The sequence below is a fragment of the Sylvia atricapilla genome, chromosome 13 (genome assembly GCF_009819655.1).
Source record: "Sylvia atricapilla isolate bSylAtr1 chromosome 13, bSylAtr1.pri, whole genome shotgun sequence".
NCBI classification, from domain to species: Eukaryota; Metazoa; Chordata; class Aves; order Passeriformes; family Sylviidae; genus Sylvia; species Sylvia atricapilla.
Genome location: NC_089152.1, coordinates 926,651 through 947,448, shown reverse-complemented (window position 1 = coordinate 947,448; position 20,798 = coordinate 926,651). Strand labels below are relative to the sequence as shown.

The following is a 20,798-nucleotide window of genomic DNA, read 5'->3' as shown; positions in this document are numbered from 1 at the left end:
GCCGGGAATTCCTGCGGGAATCCATCCCGGCCCCAGCATCGCTCCCCGGCCCTCCCCGCTCCTGCCTTTCCCCCCAACTTCCATGGAATTCCAGGGATCAGAGGGGTTAGAGACACTTGCCTTGAGGTTGAGCTTCAGTACATTGACTTTTTATTCTTTTTTTTTCCTCTTTTTTGGCCCTTTTTTACAAAAAAACCCAAAACAACAAAAAAAAAAACCACCCAAAAAACCAAAAAACCCACCAAACCAACCAAAAAAACCAAAAAACCCCCCAAAACCCCCCAAAAACCCCCAGTGGTGGTTATTAACAGCTGTACAGATTCTGCTACATAACTTTGGTGTGAAGTTCGAGAGCCCGGCTCCTGGGGGGGCTCCGGAACACGCAATTAATTAATTACAATTATTCCTGCTTTTCTACAGTCCTGGCGATTTTTTTTTGGTGGGGAGGGAGGGGAAACAACGGAGCTGCTGCCCTGGGGACGACCCCAGAGCCGGGGGGACCCTGGGGACACGGCAGAGTCCCCAATTCTGCCCAGCACAACCCCAGCCCTGCAGAGCCGCCCCCCAAAATCCCAAATCCGACCCCAAAACGGCCCCGGGTCCCTCTCAGGAGTCGTCAGTCCGAGCTGAACCACCCCAAAAACGCCTTTCCCTAAAAGCAGCTTTTTGGAGAATGTTTTTTGGGGTTTTTTTGGTCATTCCTCGGATGGTCAGTGCCCTGGAATGGATCCCAGGGATCCTGGGACTGCCCCCGAGGGCGGCTCAGAGCCGCTCCTCACCGCGATGGGAAGGGCAGGATCCAACACCGGGAATTCCCGGGAGAGAATTCCCTCCTCTGCCAGCTCCTCGGGATGGAGCCCTGGGATGGATCCCTGGGATGGGATGGAGCCCTCAGAGTGATCCCAGGGATGGGATGGAGCCCTCAGAGGGATATGATGGACCCCTCAAGAGTGATTTCTGGGATGGATCCCTCAGAGGGATCAGGTGGATCCCTGGGATGGATTCCTAGGATTGGTTCCTGGGATGAATCCTTCAGAGTGATCCCTGGGACAGGATGGATGCCTTGGAGGGATCGCTGGGATGGATCCCTTGGAGGGATGGGATGGAGCCCTGGGATTGATTCCTGGGATGAATCCCTCAGAAGGATGGGATGGATCCCTTGGAGGGATGGGCTGGATCCCTCAGAGTGATCCCTGGGACAGGATGAATCCCTCAGAGGCATGAGGCGGATCCCTGGGATGGATCCCTGGGATGGATCCCCGGTTTGGGATGGAGGCTCCTGGGAGAGCTCCAATCCCAGCTCCCACCTCTCCGAACCTCTCCCCTCAACCCTAAACCGTTTTTTTGTTTGTTTTTTCCTTTTTTTCCCTTTTGGACCAGCTCCAAACTCGCCAAAACCAATCCTTAAAAACCCCCTCTGCCGTGTGCCACGACACAGGGCGAGCACTTTCTGCTACACAAATACTTTTATTTTTTCCCGTTAGGTCTTCGGGGTTGTTTTTTTCTTTTTTTTTGTCTTTTTTTTTGGGTCTTTTTTTTTTTTTTTTTTTTACTTTTTGGAACCCTTTAGTACAAAAGGCCTGTGGAGGGGGGAGAGAGTTGCTCCATAAAACCAGAAGACACAAGACCATAATAAAGCCCACAAGGACCACAAGCAGCCCCCCCACCACACACAAACCCTAACTCGTTAGTAAATTATTTTTTCCGTTTTTAAAAAAAAAAAAAAAACTTGTCTTTTTTTTTTTGTCTTTTTTTTTTTTTTTTTTCTTCCAAGGTTATTCAATTCTAATTCTTTTACTTTTTTTTTTTTTTTCATTTGAATACAAAACACATAAGTTTGCTATTATCTTTCGTGGCTCCCTGAGCTGAATTTTTTTTTTTTTTTTTTTTTTTTTTAAACTTTTTTCTTTTCTAAGCTTTCTTTTGAAATCACTCCTCATTTGCTTCCGTCCGAAGACCAAGAAGGGCTCTTTTGCGTGGGCTTCCCCTTTTCTTCAAACATCCAAGCACGGGGGAAAAAAAAAAAAAAAACCAAAAAAAAAACCCCAAAAAACCAAAAAAAATCGAAAATTAAAATCCATAAATCCATCTATAAAAATCCAAAAAAAAAGATCCGACCAAACCCCAAGGTGATTGTGTTGATGTCCCGTCAGTAGCTGAGGATCCCAGCGATTCCCCACCATCACTAACAACACCACGCACGACAGGAGGAACAACTTTTCACCAGTGGACATCTCTCTGCTCAGCCTGGATGGCAAAAAAAACCAATGTCCCCACGGATAATTCCGGAGATGAGGAGGACGAGGAGGAAGGAAAAAAAAAAAAAACCCCCAAAAAATTCGAGGAAAAAAAAAAAAAAAAACCTAATTAAAAAAAAAATCAAAAAACGAACCCTCCCTCCCCAAGAATAAAATTGCCACCACCAAAAAAACCGTCAGTGGAATACAATTACAGCAGACAAAAATACACAACTAAGTGTACTGGGAGGGTTCCCCCCTTCCCACGCTATTTCCTAGTCCAGTATTTACATTTTTCACAAGTCTTATGCGGGATGCACCAAAAAAAAAAAATAAACCAACAACAACAACAAAAAAAAACCCCCAAAGAATAAAACAAGTCCCAATAAAAAAAAAAAAAACAGAGGAGTCCTTTTATAGTGCCACCAAAAGCCAGACGGAAAGAACCGGAAAATGGAAAAAAAAAAAAAAAATTCCTCAAAAGAAACCCCCCAAAAAAACCCCTTAAAACCAAAAATTTAAAAATAAAAATCCGTTTCGGGCTTCCACGTGTGCCGGAGTTGCAGATCTCCAAATAAATCCGAGTGTGGCGGAGCCGGGCGGGGCCCGGGGCGTCCCCTCGGCGTTCCCGCGGAATTCCCGAGTGCTCCAAGTGCCAGGCTCAGTAGATGACCTCGTAGACTGTGGCCTTCTTGTCCCCAGAGCCCGTGACGATGTATTTGTCATCGGCCGAGATGTCACAGCTCAGCACCGACGAGGATTCCTTGGACTGGGGAGGGACAGAACACGTCAGGGTTTGGGGAAAAATGCGTCACGTTTGGGGGGAAATTCTGTCAGGTTTGGGGAAAAAAAATATCTGTCACATTGGGAGAGAACGCTTTAGGTTGGGACATTCCATCAGGTCTGAGGAGAAATTCTATCAGGTTTGGGGAGAAAAATGTGTCAGGTCTGAGGGGAAAAAACCGTCAGGTTGGGAAAGGACCCTTTAGGTTGGGAGATTCCATCAGGTTTGGGGAGAAAAATCCGTCAGGTTTGGGGGGAAATTCCAGCAGGTTTGGGGGGAAATCCTGTCATGTTTGGGGGGAAAAAATCCATCAGGTTTGGGGAAAAATGCGTCAGGTTGGGAAAGAACCCTTCAGGTTGGGAGAAAACCCATCGGGTTTGGGGGGAAAATTCTGTCAGGTTGGGAGAGAACCCTTTAGGTTGGGAGATTCCATCAGGTCTGAGGAGAAATTCCATCAGGTTTGGGGGGAAAAATCCGTCAGGTTTGGGGAGAAAATTCTGTCAGGTTTGGGGAGAAAAATTCCGTCAGCTTTGGGGAGAAATTCCAGCAGGTTTGGGGGGAAATCCTGTCAGGTTTGGGGAAAAAAATCTGTCACATTGGGAGAGAACCCTTTAGGTTGGGACATTCCATCAGGTCTGAGGAGAAATTCTATCAGGTTTGGGGAGAAAAATGCGTCAGGTCTGGGGGGAAAAATCCATCAGGTTTGGGGAGAAATTCTGTCAGGTTTGGGGAGAAAAATTCCATCAGCTTTGGGGGGAAATTCCATCAGCTTTGGGGGGAAATTCCATCAGGTTTGGGGAGAAATCCTGTCAGGTTTGGGGGGAAAAATCCATCAGGTTGGGAGAGAACCCTTTAGGTTGGGAGATTCCATCAGGTCTGAGGAGAAATTCTATCAGGTTTGGGGGGAAAATTCCGTCAGGTTTGTGGAAAAATTCCAGCAGGTTTGGGGAAATATTCCAGCAGGTCTGGGGAGAAAATTCCGTCGGGTTTGGGGAGAAAACCCATCGGGTTTGGGAGGAAATTCCAGCAGGTTTGGGGAGAAAATCCGTCAGGTCTGGGAGGAATTCCATCAGGTTTGGGAGAGAACCCACCAGGACTGGGGAGAAATTTCATGTTTTGGGGAGGAAACCCGTCAGGTTGGCGTTCCAGGCTCTCCCAGCAGCATCCATCACACCCCGACACCAACCCAAAGGATGTCCCCTCTCTCCAGGATAATCCAGCCCGGGATTTCGGGAGGAGCTCCCACCCTGTGCCCATCCCAAAATCCCCCTACCTGGAAGATGCTGGCTCCGTAGGGCGTCCTCCAGGCGTTGAGCAGGTTGTCCTTCCCAGTGCTCACAAACCACTTCCCTGCACCGGGAATTCGGGATCAGCAGCTGAAGGCTGCCCGTGTCACCTCCCTGTCCCCATGGAGTGGCCGAGCCCAGAGGTTTGGGAGAAATGGGAAAACCTGGAAGTTTTCCTCCTGGGGAGTCCTGCCCAGCCAATCCAGGGGCTGCTCCCCTGGGATGGGGTTATGGGGATAAACCGGGGTGGTTTTATGGGAATAACCACAGCTGGGATGGGGTTACGGAAATAACCACAGCCAAAATCAAGGTGGTTTTATGGGAATAACAACATCTGGGATGGGATTATGGGAATAGCCACAGCCAAAACCAGGAGGTTTTATGGGAATAACAACATCTGGGATGGGATTATGGGAATAACCACAGCCAAAACCAGGGTGGTTTTATGGGAATAACCACAGCTGGGACGGGATTATGGGGATAATCTCCACCATAATCACAATGGGTTTATGGGAATAGCCACAAAATGGGATGGTTTTCTGGGAATAACCCCCACCAGAGCCAGGATGGGATTATGGGGATAAATCCTGCCGAAACCAGGGTGGTTTTATGGGATAACCCCACCACAGCCAGGATGGGGTTATGGGGATAACCCCAAGTGCAGCATCCATGGGATGGATCCTGCTGGGACCCTCCAAGTGCTACCCCTCCTGCAGCTCATGGACATCCCTGTCCCCATCCCTGGAGGTGTCCATGGCCAGGCTGGACAGGGCTTGGAGCACCCTGGGATACTGGGAGACATCCCAATTTAAGGCTCCCTCCAACCCCAAATATTCCATTACTCCAGAATCCCCATCCATGAGGTGTCTAGGGGGGGGGGTCAGGTGGAAGAAGGCACCCCAGAGATGAGTTTAAGGTGACTTCCAACCCAAACCATTCCATGATTTAATGATCCCCATCCATGAGGGGTCCTGGGGTGGGTGTCCCATGGAAGAAGGCACCCCAGAGATGAGTTTAAGGTGTCTTCCAACCCAAACCACCCCCTAATTCCATAACCCCATCCATGAGGGATCCCAGGGCGGGCTGTCAGGCAGAAGGCACCCCAGAGATGAGTTTAAGGTGTCTCCCCACCCACCCCACCCCATAATCCCAGAATCCCCACTCATGAGGGGTCCCAGGGTGGGGAAGAAGGCACCTCAGAGATGCCCAGCCCACCCCATTATCCCACAATCCCCATCCATGAGGGGTCCCAGGGTGGGATGTCAGGTGGAAGTCACCCCAGAGATGAGTTTAAGGTGTCCCCCCACCCGCCCCACCCCGTAATTCCACAATCCCCATCCATGAGGGATCCCAAGGTGAGGAAGAAGGCACCCCAAAGATGAGTTTAAGGTGTCTCCCAACCAAAACCACCCCATAATTCCACAATCCCCATCCATGAGGGGATCCCAGGGTGGGATGTCAGGTGGAAGTCACCCCAGAGATGATTTTTAAGGTGTCCCCCCACCCAAACCACCCCATAATTCCACAATCCCCACTCATGAGGGGTCCCAGGGTGGGGAAGAAGGCACCTCAGAGATGCCCAGCCCACCCCATGACTCCACAATCCCCATCCATGAGGGATCCCAGGGTGGGATGTCAGGTGGAAGTCACCCCAGAGATGAGTTTAAGGTGTCCCCCCACCCGCCCCACCCCATAATTCCACAATCCCCATCCATGAGGGATCCCAGGGCGGGCAAGAAGGCACCCCAGAGATGCCCAGCCCACCCCATAATCCCAGAATCCCCACTCATGAGGGGATCCCAGGGTGAGGAAGAAGGTACCCCAGAGATGAGTTTAAGGTGTCCCCCAGCCCACCCCACCCCACCACCCCAGCACCCAGGGCCCCAGCCGTGCCCCTCACCGCAGTAGGCGAATTTGAGGGAGAGGACGCAGCTCTCGTGCAGGTGCAGCTGGTACTTGTCGGGCTTGGTGTGGTGCAGCACCTCCACGTTGCTGCTCTCCATGCCCACGGCCAGCCACTCGCCCGTCGGGCAGTACCCCAGGGAGAAGATCTGCGGGAACAGGGTGGGATACAGGGGATCAGCGGGAATTCCCAGCCAGAGATCCTCCAGGTGACTCCCAACCCGGCTGTTCTGGGATTTGTGGCACTGCTGGAGCTGCTGGCCGGCCCCAAATGGGTGGAGCAGGTTTGGAGAGGGAGATGTGTGGGTTTGGATGGCTCCATCCCCATGGGTATTGCTGCTCTTGCCTATAGGACACAAGGGTTTATGGGGATAACCTCACCACAGGGTTTATGGGGATAAACCACAGCCAGGATGGGTTTATGGGAATAAACCACAGCCAGGATGGGTTTATGGGGATAAACCACAGCCAGGATGGGTTTACAGGAATAAACCACAGCCAGGATGGGTTTACAGGAATAAACCACAGCCAGGATGGGTTTATGGGGATAAACCACAGCCAGGATGGGTTTATGGGGATAAACCACAGCCAGGATGGGTTTATGGGGATAAACCACAGCCAGGATGGGTTTATGGGAATAACCTCACCACAGCCAGGAGGGGTTTATGGGGATAAACCACAGCCAGGATGGGTTTATGGGGATGAACCCTGCCAAAACCAGGATGGGTTTATGGGGATAAACCACAGCCAGGATGGGTTTATGGGGATAAACCACAGCCAGGATGGGTTTATGGGGATAAACCACAGCCAGGATGGGTTTATGGGAATAACCTCACCACAGCCAGGATGGGTTTATGGGGATAAACCACAGCCAGGATGGGTTTATGGGGATAAACCACAGCCAGGATGGGTTTATGGGGATAAACCACAGCCAGGATGGGTTTATGGGGATAAACCACAGCCAGGAGGGGTTTATGGGGATAAACCACAGCCAGGAGGGGTTTATGGGGATAACCTCATCACAGCCAGGATGGGTTTATGGGAATAACCTCACCACAGCCAGGAGGGGTTTATGGGAATAACCTCACCACAGCCAGGAGGGGTTTATGGGAATAACCTCACCACAGCCAGGATGGGTTTATGGGAATAATCTCACCACAGTCAGGATGGGTTTATGGGGATAAACCACAGCCAGGATGGGTTTATGGGGATAACCATGGCCACAGCCAGGAGGGGTTTATGGGAATAACCTCACCACAGCCAGGGAATAACCTCACCACAGCCAGGATGGGTTTATGGGAATAAACCCTGCCCAAACCAGGATGGTTTTATAGGGATAAGCCCCACCACAGCCAGGATCCCAGCTCTGCCCCTTGGGATCAGGCAGGCTGGAATTTCGGGAGGCTCTGCTGGAGGAGGCAGGATGCTGATCCCTGATCCCATCCCACCCACAGGGCACCCAGAGAACTCCATCACAGCCACAGACACCCCACGAGAAGAGCTGCTTCCCCAAAATCCTGCAAGGACGGCACCGAGGAGCCGGCACAACACCCAGGGACCCCCAGGACCACACCAAACCCAGCAGGAACAAACACACTCAGAGCTCCCAGGGGCATTTTCCCAGCAGGAAAATCCCCCTCCTGCAGCAGAACTCCATTTCCCATGGGGATGGATGGATGGATGGATGGAGGGAGGGATGGAGGGATGGAGGGATCCCGGGGCAGTACCTGGGAGGTGAAGTCATGCTGCTGCAGCTGCCGCCCTTCCCGCAGGTCCCAGGAACGCACCGTGTTGTCCAGGCCGCCCGTCCACAGCTTTGTACCGTCGTGGGAGATGTCTATGCAGCTGGCCCCGTCCGTGTGCCCTTGGAATTGCCTTGGGAGCAGGGAGAAACAGGCTGGAATCCTGCCGGGGAGAAGCGCGGAGCCGCGCTCGGGGGACGTTTGAGCGCAGCCAACGCTCCTGGAAATCCACCCAGGATCGGAGTGGGTTTAGGGATGAGCACCAGGAGATGGGGCGGGTCAGCACCAGAGGGTGGCACCAGCCCAAGGAGGATGGTGGATTCTCCATCCCTGGAATGTTTCAGGGCAGGTTGGACAGGGCTCAGAGCAACCTGGGATAGTGGGAGGTGGTTTTGCCGAAGGAAAAGAGGGAAGGGACCAGGATGGGGGGAAGAGGAAAGAGATGGCAGTGGGGTGGGAAAACAGCTAAAAGGACACTGATAGAAGGAAGAGGAAAAGGAACGTTGACAAAAGGAAGAGGAAAAGGAACGTTGACAAAAGGCAGAGAGGAAAAGGGACATTGACAAAGGGAAGAGGAAGAGAGGCATTGAAAGAAAGAGGAAAAGGGACGTTGACAAAAGGCAGAGAGGAAAAGGGACATTGACAAAAAAAGAGGAAAAGGGATGCCGAGAAAGGGCAGAGGAAAAGGGACAATGGCAAAAGGCAGAGAGGAAAAGGGACATTGACAATAGGAAGAGGGACACTGACGGAAGCAAAGAGGACATTGACAAAAGAGGAAAAGGGAGACTGACAAAAGAAGAGGAAAAGGGACATTGACAAAGGGAAGAGGAAGAGAGGCATTGAAAAAAAGAGGAAAAGAGATGTTGATGAAAGAAGAGGAAAAGGGACAATGGCAAAGGGCAGAGGAAAAGGGACATTGACAACAGGAAGAGGGACACTGATGGAAGCAAAAAGGACATTGAAAAAAGAGGAAAAGGGACACTGACAGAAGGAAAAGAGATGCTGTGGAGCCAGAGGAACACTGACAGGAGAAGACAACAACCACCACGACCAGGCAAAAACCACCTTCTGGGCCCTCCCCACCCCACACCCACCCAGCCGGGGGGCTCTCACCTGACCAGGGTCTGGTTGTGCAGGTCCCAGACGGCGATGTTGCCGTCGCTGCAGCACGAGAAGCACACCTTGGCGTCGGGGCTGATGGCCAGCGCGTAGCAGGCGGGCGCAGAGGACGTCAGCTCGGCCTTGATGCGCGGCGTGGGCGACGCCAGGTCCCAGATGGTCAGCGTGCTGGCCTCGCCGCCCACGATCAGCGTGCGCCCGTCCGGCAGCAGCTTGCAGGAGCGGATGTAGTTGTCCCTGTTCTGGGGATGGAAAGGGGGACGTCAGGGAGGGGACGAGGAGAGGGAGGGAGAGGGAGAGGGGTGGTCATGGGGAGAAGGGGAAAAGGGATGTTCATGGGAGAAGAGGAAAAGGGATGTGGAGAGAGAAGAGGGAAAGGGATGTTGATGGGGAGAAGAGGAAAACGGACATTCATGGGGAGAAGAGTAAAAGGGATATGGAGAGGGAAGAGTGAAAGGGACATTGATGGGGAGAACAGGAAAAAAGATGTGGAGAGGGAAGAGGGAAAGGGATATTGATGGGAGAAGAGGAAAAGTGATGTGGAGAGGGAAGAGGGAAAGGGATGTTGATGGGGAGAAGAGAAAAAGGGACATTCATGGGGAAAAGGGGAAAAGGGACATTCATGGGGAGAAGAGGAAAAGTGATGTGGAGAGGGAAGAGGGAAAGGGATATTGATGGGAGAAGAGGAAAAGTGATGTGGAGAGGGAAGAGGGAAAGGGATGTTGATGGGGAGAAGAGAAAAAGGGACATTCATGGGGAAAAGGGGAAAAGGGACATTCATGGGGAGAAGAGGAAAAGTGATGTGGAGAGGGAAGAGGGAAAGGGATATTGATGGGAGAAGAGGAAAAGTGATGTGGAGAGGGAAGAGGGAAAGGGATGTTGATGGGGAAAACAGGAAAAGGAACGTTGATGAGAGAAGAGGAAAAGGGATGTGGAGAGGGAAAAGGGAAAGGGAGTGCAAGGGGGTGGGAGAAGAGGAAAAAGGATGTTGATGAGGAAAGAGGAAAAGGGATGTTGATGGGGAGCAGAGGAAAAGGAACATTGATAGGGGAGAAGAGAAAAAGGGGTGTTGATGGCAAAAGAGGAAAAGGAAAAGGGATGTTGACAGGGGAACAGGAAAAGGGATGTTGATGGGGAGAAGTGGGCAACAGGGTGAGAAAAGAAGAAAAGGGACATCAGTGGGGAGAAGAGAAAAAGGGAAATTTAAGAGGGGAAGAGGAAAAGGGAAATTTAAGAGGGGAAGAGGAAAAGGGAAATTTAAGAGGGGAAGAGGAAAATTTAAGAGGGATAACAGGCAGAGTAAAAGACAGCAATGGAAGACAAAGAGTTGGAAATGGAGAAGAGCAACAGGACGTTACAGACAAAGAGGGAAGGGAGGGCAGTGGGGCAAAGAGGAAACACAGACAGCAACGTGGGGAAGAGATGTCGATGTTAACGAGGGAAAAGACAATTAACAACACCAGAGGTGGGTGAATCCAGGCAGGGAACACAGTGAATCCAGGCAGGGAACACAGTGAATCCAGGCAGGGGACACAGGGAATCCGGGCAGGGGACACAGGGAATCCGGGCAGGGGACACAGGGAATCCGGGCAGGGGACACAGGGAATCCGGGCAGGGGACACGGAGTGGGTGAATTTGGGCAGGGGACACGGAGTGGGTGAATTTGGGCAGGGGACACAGGGAATCCGGGCAGGGGACACAGGGAATCCGGGCAGGGGACACAGAGTGGATGAATCCGGGCAGGGGACACAGTGAATTTGGGCAGGGGACACAGGGTGGGTGAATTTGGGCAGGGGACACAGTGAATTTGGGCAGGGGACACAGAGTGGGCGAATCCGGGCAGGGGACACAGGGTGGGTGAATCCGGGCAGGGGACACAGGGAATCCGGGCAGGGGACACAGGGTGGGTGAACCCAGGCAGGGGATACAGGGAATCCGGGCAGGGGACACAGTGAATCCGGGCAGGGGACACGGAGTGGATGAATTTGGGCAGGGGACACGGAGTGGGTGAATTTGGGCAGGGGACACAGCGAATCCGGGCAGGGGACACAGCGAATCCGGGCAGGGGACACAGGGAATCCGGGCAGGGGACACAGGGAATCCGGGCAGGGGACACAGGGAATCCGGGCAGGGGACACAGCGAATCCGGGCAGGGGACACAGCGAATCCGGGCAGGGCACCCAGCGAATCCGGGCAGGGCACCCGTCCCTCACCAGGCAGTCCAGCTGTGAGATGGGGCTCTTGCTGCCGGGCTGGCTGATGTCCCAGATCTTGACGCAGCCCTTGCCGCCGGTGTAGACGTGCCGGGTGGGGTTGCTGATGGTGACGGCGCACACCACCTCGCCGTGGCTCAGCGTGTTGATCTGCCGCGCGTGCCGCGGGATGCCGGGGCCCGCCAGCGCGTCGTGCGGGAACGGCACCGGCTGCATCTGCCCGTCCGCGCTCACGTGGAACGAGTACGCCCTGATGGGGAGGGGAAAAGGGTGCAGATTTGTGGGGTGTCGTGGGTGATGGAAGTAAAAAATGGGCGTGGTGGTTTGTATGTTGGAAGCAGCTGGGGAGGCGGGGTTTTTGTTTTGCTTTATCTCTTGTGACGCCACGGTGAGGGGCTGGGTGTGTTCTGATCATGGGCCAGGTGTCGAAACCACGTGGAGCAATGTTCCTTGTCCCTCCCAACAAGTCCACGCTCCACAGGGATATCTCCTGGTAATGGGCCATCCAATCCAACCAGTGACATCACACATTACATCATCGAGTTCCTTATCTCCTGTTTATGGGCCATTAAAGCTCACCAATCACATCACACATTACATCACCCAGTGTTCCTTATCTCCTGTTTATGGGCCATTAAAGCTCACCAGTGACATCACACATTACATCATCTCAGAGTTCCTTATCTCCTGGTAATGAATGGGCCATCCAGGCTAACCAATCACATCACACATTACATCACCCCACTGTTCCTTATCTCCTGCTCATGGGCCATCCAGGCTAACCAATCACATCACACATTACACCACTCAGTGTTCCTTATCTCTTCCAAGAGGATATCTCCTGGTAATGGGCCATCAAGGCTCACCAATGACATCACATATTACATCACCCCAGTGTTCCTTATCTCCTCTTAATGGGCCATCAAGGCTCACCAATCACATCACACATTACCTCATCCCCTGGGAGATGCTCCACCCAGTGGGAGGAGCCAACCATTCCTACCCGGATAAAACCTGAGAGTCAGGAACACCAGGTATTGCTTTTCCCCTGGATTCCTGGAGGAAGACTGGGCCCTTCTCACCATTACTTCTTTTTACAGGACCATCTCTACTCCAACAGAACCACGTCTGCCACTCCAGGAGGGCTTACTGTGGACTGCTTCCAAGCCCTGACCAACAGGGGTTATACTTCTGACTCTGTCAGGGTTTCTAGGATTTTTGTTTGGGGTTTTTTGTACTACTACATTTGTATTCTTTATGCTCCTAGTAAAGAACTGTTATTCCTATTCCCCAAACTTTGCCTTTAAAGCCTTTAACTGCAAAACTCTGCCCAGGGGTGCAGTTCTGAGCCTCACGTTGTCACTCAGCTCTCTTCACAGAGCAGGGACAGTCACAAAACAAATCCTTTTCCTGCTGCACACCAAGCACAACTTTCAGCCCCAAAGCACTAACAAGGGTGGGCTGGAGGGAGGAACAAGAAGGATGGGACCTCACAACCTGAAGCACAAATTGGACAATCAAACCCCAACATGCAAATGGACCAAAACTTATAAAAATGTGAGACCTCGTGACTGGTGGGCCATTTGGTGACCATTTTGGGTCCATTTTGTGACCATTTTGTGAATATTTTGTGACCATTTTGTGACCACCTTGGGTGTAGCCCTGGTCAGTCTCTGTCCTGCCCAAGGTGTGTCCTGGAGGCCTTTCAATAAATACCTACTTCACTCTCTAGCTCTGTCCAGTCTCTGTTTCTCTGTTTCATCACTCCCTCCCGGCCACTCCTCCCCTCCAATCCCACAGAATTCCAAGTGGTGCTTACGGTTTCCCTCCGGGGATGGAGGCCAGGCTGGAGGGCAGGCCCGGGGCTCGCATGGGGGGGTGTGGGTCAAACCCGACCTGCCGAGGGAAGCACGGACAGGGTGAGGCCAGGGACGGGCCAGGAATGTCACACAGCCTCCCACCCGTGACCCCTGGGGACACTGGGCAGCTCCTGCCTTTCCCCTGCCCCTCAGTAATTGGCATTTCCCCCCGGCAGGAAAGGGGAACCAGCCAAAGGTTTTGGGTCTGCAAGAACCCAAAGGTGGGACACGCTCCCCTCACCCCGTGTCGATCCCAAACCCCCAGGGATGGGATCGGCCACGCTGTGCCCAGCACCCCGAGGGCAGAAACCCCAATCCCGGCTTTAATGGCAGAGCTTGACTCTCCTTGTTCTGCCTTAAAACAGGAGTTTGGGGAGAGGAACGGGAAGGGGGTTGAGGAGTGGGATAACGGGGCAAGAAATAGGATACAGGACTAAGGAATGGGATAAGGGGCTGAGGAATGGGATAAGGGAGCAAGAAATAGGATACAGGACTAAGGAATGGGAAGGGGGTTGAGGATTGGGATAAAGGGTTGAGGAATGGGATAAGGGCCTGAGGAACGGGACATGCGGCCCAGGAATGGGATAAAGAGGTTGAGGAACAGGATGTGGGGCCGAGGAACGGGATAAAGGGGTTGAGGAAGAGGATAAGGAGCTGAGGAATGGGATAAAGGGGCCAAAGAATGGGATAAGGAGCCGAAGAACAGGATACGAGGCAAAGGAATGGGATAAAGGGGCCGAGGAACAGGAAGGACAAACCCCAACCCAGCAGCACACGCACATCACCCCACAAGAAAGCGCCTCCATCCCCACCCCCATCAACCCCAAACCACCGCTGGCTTTAGGGAGACGGAGAGCCCCACCCTTGCCACGCCCCACACCCCTCCCAGACCCACCTCCCAGCAGCCCCCGGGGAGAAAGGAGCTAAAAGTGCTACGTACAGCTCCAAAGCTCACCATTGGCGACCGGCCGTAGGCGGCGGCGGCGGCGGCGGCCGCGCTCATCTGCGGGGGCAGGTTGTGCAGCCCCGCGTAGGCCCCGGGGCTGGTCAGGGACCCGTTCATCTCGTGGTGCCCCATCATGGCGAAGGGCGCCGCGTAGGAGCCTGCGATGGAGATGGGCGTGCGCAGCGCCGAGGCTGCGGGAGGGGACAGCGTCACGGTGGGGACACGGCTGGGGACAGGGCAGGGGATACAGCAGAGGACACAGCAGGGCTGGGGACATGGCAGGGCTGGGGACACAGCAGGGGACATGGCAGGGCAGGGGACATGGCTGGGGACAGGGCAGGGCTGGGGACAGGGCAGGGCTGGGGACACAGCAGGGGACATGGCTGGGGACAGGGCAGGGCTGGGGACAACATCATGGCAGGGACAGAGCAGGGGACGTGGCAGGGCTGTGCCATGGGGACAGCAGTGATACCGTCACAGGGACGGGCTGGGGGGACAGTGGTGACACCGTGACAGGGACGGGCTGAGGCTGTGCTGGGGGGACAGCGGTGACACTGTGACAGGGACGGGCTGGGGCTGTGCTGTGGGGACAGTGGTGACCCTGTTGTGACACCATGACAGGGACGGGCTGAGGCTATTCTGGGGGGACAGTGGTGACATCATGACAGGGGTGGGCCGGGGCTGTGCTGTGGGGACAGCGGTGACACTGTGACAGGGACGGGCTGGGGCTGTGCTGTGGGGACAGCGGTGACACTGTGACAGGGACGGGCCAGGGCTGTGCTATGGGGACAGCGGTGACACTGTGACAGGGACGGGCCGGGGCTGTGCTGTGGGGACAGCGGTGACACTGTGACAGGGACGGGCCGGGGCTGTGCTGTGGGGACAGCGGTGACACTGTGACAGGGACGGGCCGGGGCTGTGCTGCGGGGACAGCGGTGACCCCGTGGTGACACCGGTACCCACCCAGGGGGTCCATGCTGCTGGGTTTGCCGGGCATGGGCCTCAGCCCCGGGGTGCTGCTGGTGCCCGGGGTGGGAGCGTCGTTCCTGGGCGTCGGAGTGTTGGACTTGAGGCCGGGCGTGGAGGATTTGTCATTCTGGGGGGAGAAGAAAGGACGGAGAGCACGGGATGAGCTCCAGCTGGAGGGACACAGAGCCCCCGGTGACGCCACGAGAAGGGGACGTACGTGGCCCAGGTCCTTGGTCTTGGAGGAGGGAGTGCTGCTGGAGGAGGCCACCGAGGCTGGGCTGTTGGGAGCGTCCCCCTTCTTCAGCCCACGCGCTTTGTCCAGGCCGTTCTCCGGGGGGGAATGGGCCGGGCTCACCCGGGGCGTGGCGGGGTCCTGGCGGGTGGGAGAGGCTTTGGAATTCCCATTCCCGCCCTCCTTCAGGCCGGGATGGGGAGGGAGACCCTAAGGAATCACTTCCCACACCCTAAAAACCCACACTGTGTGTCCCCCACCACGCCCCAAAGCCACCCGGGGCCTCACCTCGTTGGAGACATCGACCACCAGGTCATCGCTCTTGTCACCATCGCTGTCCTGCAACACAGACCGTGTCACACCCCGCAGAGAGCCCCCAGGCCACCCCCAACAGCAGCAGGACACACTCAGGCTGGAGATCAGGGGGAATTTTCACGGGAATGTTGGTCAGGTGTTGGAAAGGGCTGCCCAGGGCAGGGGTGGAGGCGGTCAGGGGAGAGGATGTGGCACTTGGGGACACGTATTATGGTGGCCTTAGTGATGCTTGGACCCCATGGACTGAAGCCTTTTCCATCCTGAACGACTCCATGGTTCTCTGCCCCACATCACACATGGAAAACATCACCCAAATCCCGGTTTCTGCCCCCAAAGTGCTGCCCCGGGGTGTCCCTGTCCCTCACATATCGGCTCATGCTGTCCTTCTCCTCCGCTTTCCTCTTCTTGGAGTCGATGCCGTAGTCCGTGGAGCTGCGGTGCTTCTCGCTGGCCCGCAGGCTCTCCGAGGGGGACACGGAATTGTTCTGTGGAGACCAGACAGCCTTGGAGGGGGGGACACAAGGAAAGGCATTCCACATTCCACGAGGGGACAGGAACATCCCAAAAGGATGAGATCCTCATGGTCCCATCCCATGCCACAGGATCCAACATGAGCCTGGCTGGGAACGCTGGGACGATGTCCCTGGACATCCTGAGCTCCTCTGCTGCGGCAAAGTGCAGGAGGAGGTTGTTGTTTGTAAAAACACCTGGGAAATCCCACATGGGGCAGGAATGACAGAGCCCAGCGCCCACGGCACAGCTCTGCCCCCTGGGAATTCTGCTCCTTGGGAATTCTGCTCCTTGGGAATTCTGCTCCTTGGGAATTCTGCTCCTTGCTTTAAGCTCCAGAGGCCAGGAGGTGCTGACATTCCCAGGAAGAGATGCTGGCATTCCCAGGAAAGCTCCAGAGCCCAGGAGATACCGGCATTCCCAGGAAAAGATGCCAGTATTCCCAGGAAAGCTCCACAGCCCAGGAGATACCGGCATTCCCAGGAAAGCTCCAAAGCCCTGGAGATGCCAGCATTCCCTTGAAGAAATGCCAGTATTCCCAAGAAAGCTCCAAAGCCCAGAAGATGCCAGTATTCCCAGGAAAACTCCAAAGCCCAGGAGATGCCGGCGTTCCCAAGAAACTCTGGAAGCAAACCCAGCAGCACAACCAGGAGGAGGAATTCCTGGCCCCAATCCCCCATCCCAGCCCTCCATCCCCGGGATCCATCCCGGCTCCTCCGGCGCCCGCCCCGGCTGAAAGGCAGAACCAAAGCAGTTGGTGTTTCTCCTCGGCCCCCACTAAGCAGCTTTGGATAACACGGAGCTCTTTCTTCCCGGGCAGTCATGCTGAAAAACCCCCTCGCAGCTCCCGGAGAATCATGTCAGGCATTTAGAGGCATCGATCCATTCAGCCCCGCTCCTTGGCCCGCCGCCAAGGAACTAAATATTTTTTATTGCACAGGCAAAAAAAAAAAAAAAAAAACCAAAAAAAAAGGGCTGGAAGGGGGGGAGGAGAGGAAAAAAAAATATGAATGACTAAGGCTGATTATGGCAGGCATTAAAGCTCCACGGGGAATACCCCGGCTGGCAGGTTATGGATTGGGAAGCTGCCCGGCCCCGACGGCCCCCTGCCCGCCGCAGGAGCGGGTTAATGATGCCCAATTCCCCTCTGCCTCTCTCTCCCCCCTCTCCTCGCCGAGCATTTCCCTTCCCCGCTCTCCAAAGGGCCGTTTGTGGGCTCGGGGCTGGCAGGAAATCGCTGCCAAGCCGCAGCTCGGCCGGGCTTTGTTCCTGGCAGATTTTCACAGGGAAAAAAAAAAAATAAAACCCAAGCAGGCGGGCTGGGGAAAAGAGCTCCGGGAGCTGGGAGCCTGCCCCACCTCTGTCAGCGGCACAGAGAGCTCAGGGACACGTCCCGGGCACCTCCACTGCCCATCCCGGGGTTGGACAGCCTTTTCCGAGGGGAAATTCCTCCTGGTGTCCCGTTTTTCCTGACACCGGGGTGGGAGGTGCTGGCTCAGCCCCAGCCCGAGGGAATGGCAGCCCCAGCCTGGCTCCTGCCTGTCCTCAGTGTCCTCTCCATCCCTGATCCCAGGGAATCCATCCCAAAGGAATCCATCCCAAAGGAATGGCAGCTCCAACCTGGCTCCTGCCTGTCCTCAGTGTCCTCTCCATCCCTGATCCCAGGAGATCCATCCCAAGGGAATGGCAGCCCCAGCCTGGCTCCTGCCTGTCCTCCGTGTCCTCTCCAGCCCTGATCCCAGGGAATCTATCCCAAAGGAATCCATCCCAAAGGAATGGCAGCCCCAATCTGCCTCCTGCCTGTCCTCAGTGTCCTCTCCATCCCTGATCCCAGGGAATCCTTCCCAAGGGAATGGCAGCCCCAGCCTGGCTCCTGCCTGTCCTCAGTGTCCTCTCCACCCCTGATCCCAGGGAATCCTTCCCAAGGGAATCCATCCCAAGGGAATGGCAGCCCCCAGCCTCAACGCCCTCTGATCCCAGGGATTCCATCCCAAAAGCCACCTCTGAGGTGTCGCAGCCCTCCAAAATCCAGGGATTTCCCGCCGTTAGGAACTGCTCGAGCTTCCAGGTCCCGCTGAATAATGAGGAATGACCAACCCCACCCTGGATTAGGTGACCCCAGGTGACAGGGGCCATCAGGTGACAGCTCATCATTCAATCAGGAATGAGGCAGCTCCCCTGACCAGCCAAAAGGACGGAATTTCCTGACGCTCTGCCACCAGCAAAGGGATTTAAATCAAATTTCCAAAGCGCCGCCACGGAGAAGGTGACTCCTCTCAGCCCGGCGCAGCTCTCCCAGGCAGGATGAGGGGTTTTATGGCCTGGTTTTTATGGTTTAATCAGGCCTGTGCCAAAGGCAGCCCTTCAGCCACCCAGGCGGGGGTGGTTTTTGAAAGGGATAAATAAAACTCGGCCGCCGAAAAGCGGGAGGAAAAAAAAAGGAAGGAATGGGACTTACTGCACTTGAGTCTCGCTCTTCAGGAGATGCAGAGGGGAGGGCACAGCCAGAACAGAGACAGGGAAATAAAGCAGGTTAGGACAAGGCTTAAACCAGGAAAAAAAAATCCCAGAACCTCCTCTCAGGCTCTCAACTCCAACCCTTAAACTCAAGCCCTGTCTGGGCTCTTTAAAATCTGCCCCATCCATCTCTCCCACCCAATCCAACGGGATTTATCCGCCCAAACCCGGCTGGGAACGCCCAGGATCCCAAGGGAATGGCAGCAGCCCCAGGTGTGTGTCCCTGAGGTCACCCCTGGGTGACAGCCCCACACCCAGGACGTGGTTCAGCCTCTCGTTTGTACCCAGATGTGCACATTTTCCCATGGAATCCCACACATTTCCCCCTGGGATCCCACACATTTTCCCCCTGGGATCCCACACATTTCCCCCCTGGGATCCCACAAATTTTCCCCCTGGGATCCCACAAATTTTCCCCCTGGGATCCCACACATTTCCCCCCGGGATCCCACACATTTCCCCCCGGGATCCCACACATTTCCCCCCGGGATCCCACACATTTCCCCCCCGGGATCCCACACATTTCCCCCCCGGGATCCCACACATTTCCCCCCCGGATCCCACACATTTTCCCCCGGGATCCCACACATTTCCCCCTGGGATCCCACACATTCTCCCATGGGATCCCACACATCTCCCCCTGGGATCCCACACATTTTCCCCCGGGATCCCACACATTTTCCCCCGGGATCCCACACATTTCCCCCCTGGGATCCCACACATTTCCCCATGGGATCCCACACATTTCCCCCCTGGGATCCCACACATTTTCCCATGGGATCCCACACATTTCCCCATGGGATCCCACACATTTCCCCATGGGATCCCACACATTTCCCATGGGATCCCACACATTCTCCCATGGGATCCCACACATTTCCCCCCGGGATCCCACACATTTCCCCCCTGGGATCCCACACATTTCCCCATGGGATCCCACACATTTCCCCCCTGGGATCCCACACATTTTCCCATGGGATCCCACACATTTCCCCCTGGGATCCCACACATTTCCCCATGGGATCCCACACATTTCCCCTGGGATCCCACACATTTTCCCACGGGATCCCACACATTTTCCCCCTGGGATCCCACACATTTCCCCCTAGGGATCCCACACACTTCCCATGGGATCCCACACATTCTCCCCTGGGATCCCACACATTTCCCCCCCGGGATCCCACACATTTCCCCCCGGGATCCCACACATTTCCCCCCGGGATCCCACACATTTCCCCCCGGGATCCCACACATGTCCCATGGGATCCCACACATTTCCCCCTGGGATCCCACACATTTCCCCCTGGGATCCCACACATTTCCCATGGGATCCCACACATTTCCCCCTGGGATCCCACACATTTCCCCCTGGGATCCCACACATTTCCCCCCTGGGATCCCACACATTTCCCCCTGGGATCCCACACATTTCCCCCCTGGGATCCCACACATTTCCCCATGGGATCCCACACATTCCCCCTGGGATCCCACACATTTCCCCCCTGGGATCCCACACATTTCCCCCCTGGGATCCCACACATTTCCCCCCGGGATCCCACACATTCTCCCATGGGATCCCACACATTTTCCCATGGGATCCCACACATTTCCCCCCCGGGATCCCACACATTTCCCCCCTGGGATCCCACACATTTCCCCCCGGGATCCCACACATTCTCCCATGGGATCCCACACATTTCCCCCCGGGATCCCACACATTTCCCCCTGGGATCCCACACATTTCCCCCTGGGATCCCACACACTTCCCCTGGGATCCCACACATTTCCCCCCTGGGATCCCACACATTTTCCCCCTGGGATCCCACAAATTTTCCCCCCGGGATCCCACACATTTCCCCTGGGATCCCACACATTTCCCCCCGGGATCCCACACATTTCCCCCCTGGGATCCCACACATTTTCCCATGGGATCCCACACATTTTCCCCCTGGGATCCCACACATTTCCCCCCTGGGATCCCACACATTTTCCCATGGGATCCCACACATTTCCCCCTGGGATCCCACACATTTCCCCCTGGGATCCCACACATTTCCCCCCCGGGATCCCACACATTTCCCCCCGGGATCCCACACATTTTCCCATGGGATCCCACACATTTCCCCCTGGGATCCCACACATTTTCCCCCTGGGATCCCACACATTT

At 55.1% G+C, this 20,798-nt stretch overlaps 1 protein-coding gene across 11 annotated transcripts in view; it reads right to left on the bottom strand.

The window, feature by feature from the left end:
- Positions 1-2,760: 2,760 nt before the first annotated feature.
- Positions 2,761-20,798, bottom strand: part of TLE3 (TLE family member 3, transcriptional corepressor) — a 45,667-nt gene continuing 27,629 nt past the window's right edge. For 4 of the 11 annotated variants that reach the window (XM_066328166.1, XM_066328167.1, XM_066328170.1 and 1 more), the window contains exons 9-21: positions 18,573-18,589; positions 15,970-16,089; positions 15,578-15,628; positions 15,275-15,430; positions 15,052-15,184; positions 14,083-14,279; positions 13,103-13,179; positions 11,284-11,533; positions 9,065-9,312; positions 7,937-8,084; positions 6,208-6,358; positions 4,295-4,371; positions 2,761-3,006 (exon numbers count right to left, since the gene is read on the bottom strand). In XM_066328166.1, the coding sequence (XP_066184263.1) occupies positions 2,899-3,006; positions 4,295-4,371; positions 6,208-6,358; positions 7,937-8,084; positions 9,065-9,312; positions 11,284-11,533; positions 13,103-13,179; positions 14,083-14,279; positions 15,052-15,184; positions 15,275-15,430; positions 15,578-15,628; positions 15,970-16,089; positions 18,573-18,589 (1,733 nt within the window). In that variant the 3' untranslated portion in view covers positions 2,761-2,898. Of the gene's footprint in view, positions 3,007-4,294; positions 4,372-6,207; positions 6,359-7,936; positions 8,085-9,064; positions 9,313-11,283; positions 11,534-13,102; positions 13,180-14,082; positions 14,280-15,051; positions 15,431-15,577; positions 15,629-15,969; positions 16,090-18,572; positions 18,590-20,798 lie in introns of all 11 variants that reach the window. The other 7 variants (XM_066328162.1, XM_066328164.1, XM_066328165.1 and 4 more) reach the window with 2 other exon arrangements.